Source organism: Asparagus officinalis, chromosome 1 (assembly GCF_001876935.1).
Source record: "Asparagus officinalis chromosome 1, Aspof.V1, whole genome shotgun sequence".
NCBI lineage: Eukaryota > Viridiplantae > Streptophyta > Magnoliopsida > Asparagales > Asparagaceae > Asparagus > Asparagus officinalis.
In genome coordinates this window covers 34223266-34236616 of record NC_033794.1, presented here as the reverse complement: position 1 = coordinate 34236616, position 13351 = coordinate 34223266, and the positions used below count along the sequence as shown (strand labels likewise).

The window sequence follows — 13351 nt, the reverse complement described above, 5'->3', positions numbered from 1 at the left end:
GGAATGACTTTGGCCCACTTGGAGAAATAATCATTGATGACAAAGATTACTTAGTGGGCTTTGGTCGACGGTAGGCTAATCGGCCCGATGATGTCCATTCCCCACATCTCGAATAGCTATGAGATGACGATTGGATGTAGTTTTTTTAGGGTTTGGTGTAAGAAGTCTGCATAGAAATGACATGCACGACATCACTTAGCATAGGCTATTGTGTCTATAATCATTGTTAGCTAATAATAGCCTAGACATCATAGTCGATCTTGGAGTTTGGGTTCACGTTGATGAGCCCCATATGTGTCATCGTGGGTTTCTTTAAGTGCTTCTCGAGCTTTGTTTGATGACAGACATCTAATTAGTACCATCAAATAATCTGTAGTGTAATATTTGTGTGGTAAAGTCATAAAATAAGCAGGGAGCTCTTCCTTGGATAGAGATTACTTATTTTGGATTATCAGGTAGTATGCCATAAAAGGCGTAGTCAACAACAAGGTAACGCTAATCATTGCGTTTGAAACCCCCAAGTGTAGTATGGATCTTATTGGCTTCTAAGATCTACTTTGTACAACATAGTTGATGATTGGCTACCGTATTGTGCTTAGTAGACTTGGAAGAAAAGGTTGAAGTGGCTATGACTGACACCAAGGCATCGACATAAGTGTTCTTGAGGCAAGCTATATAATTAATATAGAAGCATTTAAAAGAATGAGGGAGCTTTAATGTCGCTTTATGATAGGGTAAGAGATTATTATGCCAAATCTCATATTCACCCTTAATCGGGTTGAAAATTAGTTTGGAATCGCCATAAGCCTTAAGATACTTTACGCCCATATCTTGAGCGAGTTGTAGGCCAATTATGAGGGCATTGTACTTAGCCACATTATTAGAATATGGTTCGATCAATGAATAAGCTCAGGGAAGGACATGACTATAGAGAGCAATTAGCACTACCCCTACATCTACAATGATAGCTCTTTCATGTTCCCGTCATGATGTGCCGTCAAAGTAACATTAACATATTTTGTGGTCTGATGAGAGATTTGACTCAAATTCCTCATCTGGAATGTCCTCATAAAGCTTGGAAGACTTAGGGAAGGAATGATCTGGGAGGAAATCTTCAATTGCTTATATCCTTTAATTGCTTTTTGAGATGCGAATGTCATATCATACTAAAAGAGCAGTATGGGCCATTTCACAAGCCAGGAGTTCAAAGATCCTAACTTTGTCATGAGTAATTGCAAATGGTTAACTTTTGAAATGACATAGATAGATTGGCCGGTTAGTAGTGTCACATCTTCTGGATGGCAAAGACGAGCTAGATACTTTTTTTCAGCCTGATTATAGCGATGGTTGGCAGTGATCATAGTTTCGCTCAAATAATAGATGGCTTATTCGTGATCATCATTATTCTTTTGAGCAAGAAGTGCTCTAAGAGAGTGGTCTGTGGCCCTGACATAGATCAGGAATAGTGTGCCTAACACCAGAGCAGCTAGAATAAGTGGCTTGATGATATATTCTTTGATTGCTTGAAGACTTTTTGACAGACATCGTCCCAAATAAATGGAACACCTTTCTTCAACAACCTTTTAGTGGATTGACATTTTCCGAATAGATTAGCTACAAATCTGTGGATGTAGGCTGACATTTTGAGGTTTTACAAAGGTGACATCTTCTGGATTGCTTTGAGTTTCTATGGGCCACTATGTATTGCTTTGCAGGTGATCATAAACCCCATAAATTTATCCAGTGATACCCTTAAGAAGGACTTAGCTGGGTTCATCCTGTGTTGATGTTTGCGCATAATCTTAAATACCATTCTCAAATCGTTTAGGTGATCCTCGTTACGACAGCTCTTGATTGCTAGGTCATCAATGTAGCATTTGACTATTTTATGCAGGTGTTCTCAAAAGATTGTACTCAACGCGTGTTGGTAGGTAGCTCCGACATTCTTTAAGCGGAAGGGCATCATCGCATAGTAGTACACTCCAATTGGCATCCAAAATGATGTATGTTTCTCATCTCCTAGAAGCATCTTGATTTGGTTATAGTTGGAGAAGCTATCTATGAATGACATCCTCTTGAACTCACGCGTATTCCAATCATGACATCCATGATAGGAAGAGGGAATTTGTCTATAGGAAAAACCAAATTTAGATCTCATAAATCAATGTAAATTTGGATCTTCCCATTTTTCATTGTCGTGATGATAATGTTTGCCACCCAGTTTCAATGTTGTTCTTTATGGATGAAGTCGCATTCGATGAATTTACAGATTTCTATATCAATCTGGTGTATCAGTTAGGGATGGAAATGTTGTTATTATTTGACCAGCTTAATGCTAGGGTCATTGTGGAGATGATGCACGACTATGTTTGGATCTAACTCGGGCATATCTTCATATTTCCAAGCAAAGACGTCACCATATTCTCAAATAAAAGAGATGAGTTTTATCTTTTCTAGCTGGTGATAAGCTTTTGTTCATGAAGATGAATTTGACATTAGTCTTATTACCCATGTTGATTTGGATTATTTTATCTTCGGTTGGTGGCTCCCGTGGCTCAAAACACGACTCCCATTAGGCTTTCAGGTGTCTTGCTCGAGGATCATTTTCTGAGTTGTCGAAGATTTGGCTATATGAAGCCATATTGACCATCAACTCTTCGAACATGATGCCGATGCTAACATCAGAATACTAATCAAATGTATTTGAAGAATGACTTGGTAAATTCTCAAGCCTTGGTTCAGCCTTCATGTTGGATTCTAGGGAGATATATCCAAGCCCGTGTTTAGTACAATTTTAGTAATTAATACTTCCCCTTTCGGTATGTAGAGGATCTGTAGAACTCGTGGTCCTTGGTCAAAATTCAACCCTTGCGTTATGGTGAAATCATAATCCATTTTTTCGGTTATGTGATGAGACTGCTTACTGTAATGATAAAATTCGGGTGTCCCTTGAACTTCATCATCTGAGGCTAACGAATGCGACGGTTCGATTTTTCCAAAGATGACAGCTTTTTGAATACTTCCCTTGGTTGGAATGATGAAGATGTCTATTTTGAGCTACCCAGCTATTGATGAGTCGAATAAGACTCCTTTACGGGCATATATAAAGACAATTCTAAAGCTATTCTAAAAAGCAAACCATCAGCCTCTGAGTTCTCATGCTCAGAGGCGGAAGAACAATCATAAGTAAATTTTATATTATTATTAAAAACCCACTCGCCTTAATTTCGACAGACTAGTCGGTGCAAAGATATTCTACGATGATTCCAAGGGGCTCTCATCTCTCGATGGAATCTTTGTCCTGGTCAGTTTCACTATCCGCTTCATTACTATTATTGAGATCATCTGGAATGACTACCTTGATTGTGTGCGTTTCATAATAAAGGAGGAAGTCAATGAAATAGTTCTCCACTCTTTTATAGGGATGCTTATTGGCATAGACTTTTTTGACCACCCGCTACTCATCAACATACTTGAAGCACGATGAAGTGTCGATGAGACGATTATATTAGAATAGATCCATAGTCATCCTAAAAGTAGATTATAAGATATTTTTATGTTAATGACGTAGCATGTTACCTCTGTCTTTAAGTCACCAAGCTGGCACCTGAGACGAATTTTACCTAGTGACCAGCTATTGCTAAAATTGAATTCAAAGATGACAGTGGTCATTCTTGACAACTTGTATCGTGGTATACTAAGGAAGCTAAGGAGCCTCCAAAGGATACTGCTTAAGGTAAATCCTAGATCGATATGGATTTGCTCAACTTTAGTTGACCTAACATACCTTGTGTGGTAGAGGGGTCGATTATAATGATAATCATTGATAAGCATATCGGTGAGCGTGAAAACGATGCAAAGCTTCTGCTTACAACTCTCGTAGCACTGCCTTTGATCGTCTACCTACGGATGCTCGGGCATATAGGTGAGAAATACCTCACTATCCGTCAATGCTTCCCTCAAACCTTCTCTTGTATCCTTGGAAAAACGTAGAAGTTCGTGCAACGTTGTATGAGCTAGGATGTAGGCCAGTTGAGCCAATATGTTTTATCGAAATGAAACTTAAGAGTCTAGCAGATGGTGGCTTCAATGTTTTATTGTACCACCCATGAGTTAGTAGACCTTCAGTCAGGTTCTAGAACTAATCAGAGACTACTCCCTTGTGAGTGCTAATGAGGAGTCGTGCCTTGATGGTATCATTCCCTACTATATTTCACGTTTGCAGATAAAAATAATAGATGTGCTAGTTTGTCGATCCTTTGCCATCAAATGTATGAGATATTAGTAGCTTGAACTTCATTGGATAAAGAATTGAGTCACTCTCAATAGGACATGGTATTTTCTTCAACTTCGTTCGCTGTGTGAAAGCGTTAAGCTGATTCTGGAGATCTTCAAGGATCTTTGCCTTGTATTTCACCTTTGGCAAACTAGATGCTTTAGGTTTTGAATAAGAGGAAAGAGTATCCTCTTAATACGATGTCTCTTTCTTCAAGGAAACATAAGTTGGTTGTTTTCCTTTTGAAGTGTCCCTAGGGGTTAAGAGGCTCGCAGTAATTGTTGAAGCATGCCTTCAATTTACTCGAAGCACTCGCCAGATGCTTTATTCTAAGCTTTTCTATTTACAAAGAAGGTCACCATTAGCCTCTCAGTCCGCCATGTATACAATCTATCCCCATTCTTGACTTGAGCTAGGAGTTGCATTGGACGCTATGACAGAGTTAGTGTCTTTGGCAGAAGGTTGATCCTCTTGTGTCCAAACTCGTGGAGGATGTATTCTTAGGAGAGAAAAATCGAAAGGGATTATTATCCCTTTGCCGTGACCTGGTATGATGAAACACATCGTCTATCTCTAGGAGTATACTCTGTATGACAGGAGAATATCTTAGATTAGAAGGACTATCCTCTTCTTCTTCCTCTCTGGTTACACTAGTCATATTGATCATGAACTCTTGGAGATTTCTTTTGTTCTTTTGGGAGCGTTGTCGCCATTTATTCATAGCTTTTGAAGACTTTGGAACTAGTCTAAGGTGGTTGTACACCGATTCTTTTACAACTGGAGAGTTGCATTGGCAATTCGTTTAAACTTCCGTGGTAAATTCCTTTAGGATTGTGCAATGCTAATATAGACACGCTTTCTTCAGAGAAAGGAACTCCTTGATTTTCTCTTCCTAGTGCCAAGCAAAAGGCCAAGAGCAGATCAGAAGGAGTTTCAACTATGCTAAAACGGCGATCACTCTTCTTCAGAGCAACTTTACCTACTTGGCTTTCAGAAAATGAACATCACCTATGATGACGTTGTTTCGACCTACGACTAGCGTGGTCAATTGAGTCTTCATCACAAGTTAGTGCTTACGATTGAGATCAAGAATCTCTAATGGTGATAATTTTCCATCGCGGAATTTTAGATGGAGAAAACCCCAATTCCTATATTTGTTTTAGAAAAGCATGGTGAGCATCGTGAGAAGCTTCGAAGCGAACCCCAAGAGGAGTTGTCGACTGAAGTCCAAAATTAAGAGACGTATGAACGTCTCGACCTTCATTTGATATGACGGTCTGGTTTCTAGTGAAGCCAAGACTATTGTCGGCGAAGTTGACCTTGCTGTGGGTGAGGTCAGTTCTGAGTCCATCTTTGCGTTAGGATGGATCTTACAATAGTTCCTAGTAGTGGGCTTAAGTGATTTCTCAAAGAAAATGAATTCCTCAAACTTCACTTGGTCAAATTCATTGACCAGCGATTCAACAATAGACTCTAATGTCTTAGTGTCGAACAGCGACAATATTTCCTTTTCGGTAGAGAAAAAAGTCCCCAGCAAAGTCGTCATCCTATTTTGTGTCTTTGAAATTGATAACAAAAATAGAAGACTACAATCTCAAGACTTTAGAAATAAAGAAAAATTTATAAGAAGTTTTCTTTTTTGTGTGCTGATGAAGTGTCATTCTTGTGCTCTGTTGATGATCCGACCAAGACGATAAGTCTTTCTGTTGATTTTAGAGAATTGCCGAAGCTCTAAGTTTGTCGATGTTTAGCCAAAACCCTATCTCTGATCTCTCTCTCTCTCTTATATTATGAAGATGATCAAGCTTCAAATTAAGCTCCCAAAAATAAGTAATCTCCACTATTCTTATAGGGTGAGAGAGAGAGAGAGAGTTAGTGGCCATTAAATGTGGGTTAATGGCCATTAACTTAGGAGATAATAGGGTGAGTTGTTTTTTACAAAAGCTGTTTTAGTGTCCATCTGAACTAGTTCAAGATCAATGCGCTACAAGAGTCGATTTTATGCGAACAGAGTCGTTTCTCACCACTGGAGAAAGCGTCTACTTATAGTCCACCCTAGAACTTAGAGTGTAGTCTTTCGCCATCAACCTAGCTCTGCATCACTTGATTGTCCCATCTTGGTTGACCTTGAAAATCTATTTATTTTCAATGGTCTTGCATTCAACTGGAAGATACACCATGTCCATAACTTCATTCTTCCGTATGGACTCAAGCTCCTCGTCTACATTGCCTTCCACACTTTCATTATAGATCAAGAAATAACATCCTCATATAGTTTGGTCTCCACAACAACATATGATGATGCCATGAATGTTTCCCTTAATATCAAACTATTATACAGGTAATAGTCCATTGGATAAAATTGATAAAAGAATGTGACACTAATGGTTATTTATTTTAACAAAGATGGAAGTCATAATATGGAAAAATTGATAAAAGAACGTGGCACTAATGGTTATTTATTTTAACAAGATAAATATTAATTAAAAATGCAGATTATTGAAAAATACGTTTTCAAACATATTTTTAAAAGTTATTGTTCAAATGTCATTTCTTGATAAGTTCATTCTGTTAGTAGATATTCTTATATCTACACTTTTAACATTTCTTTTGTGAATATAAGAAAAATGCACTGTTATACATAGCGCCGCTAGTGTGTTAGCGACCTCTTCCGCAACACTATCACCTAATAGTGGTGACGTGTTGGGGAGAGTGCACTTTTTGCTCACAAAAGTGGCCAATAGCATCCTATAGCAATGAATAACGGGCGATTGCAGGTAAAATCCGTTTTTTGAGTACTATTTAAAAGCGGTTTTAGGTTTATTTTTTTAAATTAACCTACCCGCACCCGAAAGACCCGATGTTTTAAGTCATTAAATTAACCTACCCGATGTTTTTTCTCTCCGGAGTCTCCTTGCGATCTAACTCTAAAAAAAATCCTACCCGCCGCCTCCCGTCGCCCCTGCCTCCTTCCTCACCACCTCCTTTCACTGCCACAACACCTCTTACCTCCTCTCGCTGTGAGCTCCTATAGTCCTCTTAACTGCTCATCTCATCTCAAAGATGACTCTTCGACCCCTCCAGTTATTTTCGGTATTGTGTGATGGGTACATGTTTATTTCATGCTTATGATCTCTTTAAATCATCAAAACATGTACTTCTAGATGTCCTAAAAATTTCTTTAATTTTTCTTTTTTTAAAATATTTATACATATTTAAATTAGATTGCTATTTGAGTTTGTGTTTTTTGCTGTTATTTTTCCGAAATAGCCCCAATAACCTTAGCGGTATCTCACCGCTATGCGACGCTATCCACTATTGATAATCTTGAAAAAATATGAATATTGCAGGTGTAGTGTTTTATTGAGAATGTCTTCCCTATTGAATTCTTTGAAATCAAAGTTTTAAATATCGGATGTCGGGTTCATGTCGGATGGCTAAAATCCATATCGGATAGCGGAAATCGGGGATATATCGGGGGACATTGACTAAAAATATCGGATTGTCATATCGGGTAGTGCGCCTATGTATAATATCATGTCCTAAATGTAATCTAAGCATTCATAAATTCAATATAAGCATACTTTATAAATTCTATAGACTAAATATATAAAAAAGTAAATAATATATGGATTTGGCCATTTGGGTTCATAAATTCTTTCTATTGGGTTCATAAGGAACCCTTAAACATGAGAACGAGTCAAACGAGTTTGGGTATTTATCACTAAACCCAAACCCGATAACAAAAAACAGATTTTTAAAAAAAGTACCATATCGGTCGATTTTTCAAACCTAAAAAATAGGCCGATATGCCCGATATGACCATGATTTTTCTGACTTGGCCCTGAAAACCGATATACGAGTTGAAAACGTCCATGTCGTGTCGGTCAAGCCCTCAAACCGATATGTCGGCCGATATGTCGGCCGACATGTCGGACATGTCGGCCGATATTTAAAACCTTGTTTGAAATGTTAAAAATCCTCAGATGTCTACTATGGAGGAAAGTGATTTGTTTAAGTCTATCATATGGTATTGAATGTACCGACCTGTGTTAAGTGACCTTTTTGGCAAACTGTGAAGTAACCTTTAGACAATCTATGGTAGTGCTAGATACATTTTATTTATGGGTTGACTTATAGTGATCAATGCGCATTTCCATGCTATTGGGCTATAATTTTCATAGCCTTAGTGTGACAACTGATGATGTTTTACAAATGTAAATTTAGATTGATATTTACATTTTAAAAGTATTTAGTACTCAATTTGTAATTTTTTCTTAAACTTGTTTTTCTTATTATCTTATGCAATACATGAAAACTTCTTTTGTGAAATATCTTTTATGATTTTTAAATCATTCTTAATTGTAGCTTACTTAAGTTAGTATTGATATTTTTTTAAAACTTGTCTGATCCACTAACAATAAGTTCTCTGCTCACTGAGTATAAACTCATCCTGTTATTTTAAATCTTTTTTAGATGAAAATTGGAGAAATATGTTATATGCTTTTTAAATCATTCTTAATTGTAGCTTACTTAAGTTAGTATTGATATTTTTTTTAACTTGTCCAATCCAATAATGATGAGTTCTCTACTCACTGGGTATAAACTCACCCTGTTATTTTTAATCTTTTTTAGATGAAAATTAGACAATTTTATCTATAGCTTGGAGTTTTGGAGACATGAGAAGGATCTATTAGAGTTTTTTAATGCAGAGAGTTTCTAGTTGTTATCTTAGTCGCTTTTATGTTATGTAATAAGAGTCTTTTGACACGTTAGAGTGACCTTGTTATGATGTAGCTTTGATATGAGACATCTATATGAACATAGTTTCTTTAAATGATTTTATTTGAAATATAGAATTGCACCATAGGCTTGGAATGTGCTTTTGCACATGTTGCCATTGTCATACATCTCAAATTATGTTGCGCATTTGGAAGAGTGATAAGTTGTGGTTTTAGCCAAGGTTTAGAAGTCCTTAGTTTAGAAGTCTTTAGTAGTGATTAGAAATAAGTTTTTTTAAGAAAAGTCTTTAGTGATAACTAATATATGGTTTGTTGGTTTATGACTAGATGACTAGGAATCCCTGAACATAGGAGTGTGATTTGAACTAAACATTAGGACAATTGTTAGAGGCAAGAATGGACGTGGTTTGGGGTGAATCAGATGGGTGCTAATGCTATGCTATATCCAATATGATGCAAAATCAACAACAATAAATTAATCAACAACAAGAACCTCAAGACAATGATCATCATCGTCTACAAACTGGTATAGCGAAGTTCAAGACGCTGACACTGCCTACCTTTGAAGGAAGTGTTGATCCTATGGTAGTTGAAGACTGGATCATGAAGATGAAAAAATCTTCACATATATGAAGTATCCTGATGGAGAAAAAAAATGTCTTATGCAATCTATCTGTTGAAAGGACGCACACATGGTTGGTGATAAATAGTATCAAAATAGTTAACCAGCTTGAAATGTGCGGCCAAGGGCTATGGGGGATTAAGTGTCACACCGCGTGAGTGCAGTGTGAGCCACCTCTAGAAACTAGTAGGAGCCACCTCTTGAGTCCTCATTGCCTGATGGTGATATCAGAGCTGACCAATTGTCATGTCACGGCGAGAACATCACGAAATTAAGGTGGGGTCATTGTGATACACCAAGATTTAGTCTCACGTCAGACATTGATTGAGTGATTGAATGGTTTAAATGATGAGTTTTGAGAACTAAGTGTAACATTGGCTAGCTAATTTTGGCAGCTAAACTATGTGTTGCACTTTGTGGGTCCCATGGCTTACATTGTGCCAACAGGCTCGTGAGCTCGAGACGTGACAAGTAAGGGTCCATGTACATTTGACTTGACTTTTATTTTTCAAAAGCTCGCATTTCTCAGAAAAATAATAAAATGTGAAAAAGTGATATTCTTGAGAGGCTTATCATCTTTATACAATCCAAATGGAAGTTCTATCTCAAAGATGAGTTGGAAAGCACACATGCTAGCTATAATTGTTCATGGTATTCTAAGTTGATGTCAAACTTTGCCAATGTAGCGCTTCATAGCTAGTGCTTCCTGTCCTAAGTCAAGGTAAAGGTGAAGGGTTGCGTTAGGTAGCCAACAGACAACATAAAATATAGTCAGATCCACAGGACATGATTTATAGCCAAACCCAAACATTTAGGGTAAACGATTGGTTGTTGACATGTTGTGTTGTTGTTATTCTAAGTTAATGTCAAATCAGGTAGATGAGTAGACCTGAAGAAGAAGGGCCAAATCAACCGATTTCAATATCTTACATATCTTACAGAATTATTCTTCAGGGTGCTTTCTTGTCAAAAGGAATTATAAAAGTGAACCAAGTAAAATTATTCGTTTTAAAAAATAAAAATTTAACTAACATATATTTGTCATGATATGCATTCACATATAATATGCTGTTTTCCTGGATTATGCTTCTAGTTAAATCAAGAGAAGCCTACTGCAGTAGTATTACAAAATTGACATCACAATAAAAATGTGGACAATGTCATAAAGAATTAAAGTACATAAATATTGAAATTTATGTGTTGCTTCTTTTTTAGGGTAAATTTCAAAAGCTACCATGAACTACTATTATGAGTTTTGGACAAAATACCATAAATGCCCACGAATTAAATATTATTTAAAAAATATCATAAACTTTTAAATCAGTAAACAATAACACAAACTTTTAGAAAATACCCATGAATTAAATACCATTTATTTTTACAAATTCCAGGAATATTTAGAGTAACTAGATTACCATGAACTTTATGTTATTGTCAGATAATTATGATAAACTTCCGGGTATTATCATAAAACTATCATAAAATTTTCTGATAGTATGTAATATTTTAAACTTTGGTTTGTTTCTCTAATAAAATTAGGTTTGTGGTACTTTTGCGAAGTATATCCTTTTTTTTTAATCCTTTTCTTCATGAACAGGCCAGCTTGTGACATCGCAATATCTGGGCTGGGTTGGATAGCTATCGAGCCTTTTGGCCTTGAGACCTTGGATGGAAGTAATCCTGAATGTATAGGGGAGCTGCAGTTGGCAGTGCATGTGCCAAAGCCAGTTGAGATCTTTGTCCGGCCTCCACTACCTGTTGGTAAAGCAGGTTTAGAGTGGTACCAATATCAAGAATTGACCGAGGAGGAGGAAGAATTGAGACCTAAATGGTATCACTAGTGCTTGTTTTAGCTCTACACTTGAATGTACATCCAATTTTGTTATGATTATTTACTGTTCAGTAGCATCTATTATATACTCAAAAAGACCTTTTACGGAAAGTTCGCCATTGTGATTCTGTGAGCTAGTCATCTACTTACTGATTAGGAAGAGCTGGGTAATGTAAAAGATCGGAACATTTGTAAAGAACTTATTCTTGGGTTGTCCAATATTTGGGAACTTGCATTCTAAAAATTCTACATAAGATGATTATTTTGCTTCTTTTTCTCCTTTTTTTTTTTTTTTGCTTCTGAGATTGTGCCTTGTGCTGGCCGTTCAGATTATTCTGAGCTATTATGTTTTGGATATTAAGGTACTCGAGTACTCTTATGTGAAAATAACTGGAAACCCAAAGTTGCTTGCAAATCAACTCACTTTTGTGCTTGGTGGAATTGGTTAGGAATGCGCGGAATTTTGTACAGCCATCTATACTCGTGCCGATCCTCTTCTCTATGTAGAAGAGTTGCATGTTCTCCTTCTTGGTCAAGAAGTCTATTTCCGATCTCTCATCGTGTCATCTCTTCAAGCAACTGTTAATCTTGCTCTGCATCAAACTGATCTTTGATGGGACGTCACCTTAAATGCCAAGTTTGTGGCAAAGTGAGGCACTCGGCGGTTGCTTCCTACAATCGATTCAATCCATCTCCTCCTCTGGCTCACATGGCTTCGGTCACTAATTATAATTGGTTGCTTGACTTCGGGGCGACACATCAGGACAGCTGATCCATCTAAACTACAAATGTCATCTACTTGTATTGAAACCGAACAAGTTTCAATATGAGACGGATCAGGTCTGACAATTAAAAGCACTAGCTCATTTGTTCTTAACTCTCTCTCGAGTCCCTTTCTTCTCGAAAATATTCTTTATGTGCTTTCTATTTCTGGCAATTTACTTTCCATTTCTAAGTTCACAAAAGATAATCTTGTTATTCTGAATTTTCACCAGAAACGTTTTTTACTTATTTTAAATAAAATTTTTAAAGACCTTAATATAGGATGGTACTTAATCATGGCTTATAGCAGTTCTTACCTCATCACAGTCCACCTTTAAGGACTCTGCTTGCTTCAGTCGATAATTTAACCATATAGCATCGCCGATTTAGTCATGCATCTATGCCTATCGTATTTAAAGCTTTTAATAAAGCTAATATAAGCTACGATAAGTGTAATGACACCTCTTCATGTTCTTCATGTCCGTCATGTCAATTGAGTAAAAGTCATTGTTAGATAGCAATATTCCTAATCTATTAGGATTCCTAATCTATTTTGGTAACATGAGGTTATTAGGATTCCTAATTTATTTTGGTAACATGAGGTTATTAGGATTCCTAATTTGTTTTGTTTTTTTGTTTTAGGATTCCTAATCTGTTTTGGTTTTAGTTTTCTATATATATGGAGATTAGAATCAATCATCAAAAGACAGAGGAGAGTTGTAATCAGAGATTAGAGAGACTTTTGAGCATTTTGAAAGGGAGATATTGTGAGCAAGTTGAGATCTTTGGTTGAGGGTTAGTTTGTGAGTTTTGTGAGATTGTAACCCTTTGTATTCTCTTTGATTTAGTAAAATCTCCCCATCCTCTCCCCGTGGACGTAGGCAATTTACCGAACCACGTAAAATTGATTGTCTCGCTATTTGTGTGATTTGTAATAGCTTATTTAGGTTTCCTCGACAGGTCAGTCCTAGAACTGATGAGAGGAAGAGCTGATATCTCACTTGGTTGAGATATTTTGCTTAAGGTTCTTGTTTTCTTGGTGAAACATGAATTCATATTACGACCTGACTCTCTTGTTGTACCGCTGAAGTGCTGCCGAAATTTTCGCTGCGCGTAAT

The 13351-nt window shown here is 36.9% G+C and overlaps 1 protein-coding gene across 2 annotated transcripts in view; it reads left to right on the top strand.

The window, feature by feature from the left end:
- Positions 1–11706, top strand: part of LOC109822646 (putative nitric oxide synthase) — a 42495-nt gene extending 30789 nt beyond the window's left edge. The window contains exon 13 of one of the 2 annotated variants that reach the window (XM_020388880.1): positions 11238–11706. In XM_020388880.1, the coding sequence (XP_020244469.1) occupies positions 11238–11481 (244 nt within the window). In that variant the 3' untranslated portion in view covers positions 11482–11706. The remainder of the gene's footprint in view (positions 1–11237) is intronic. The other variant, XM_020388885.1, reaches the window with a different exon arrangement.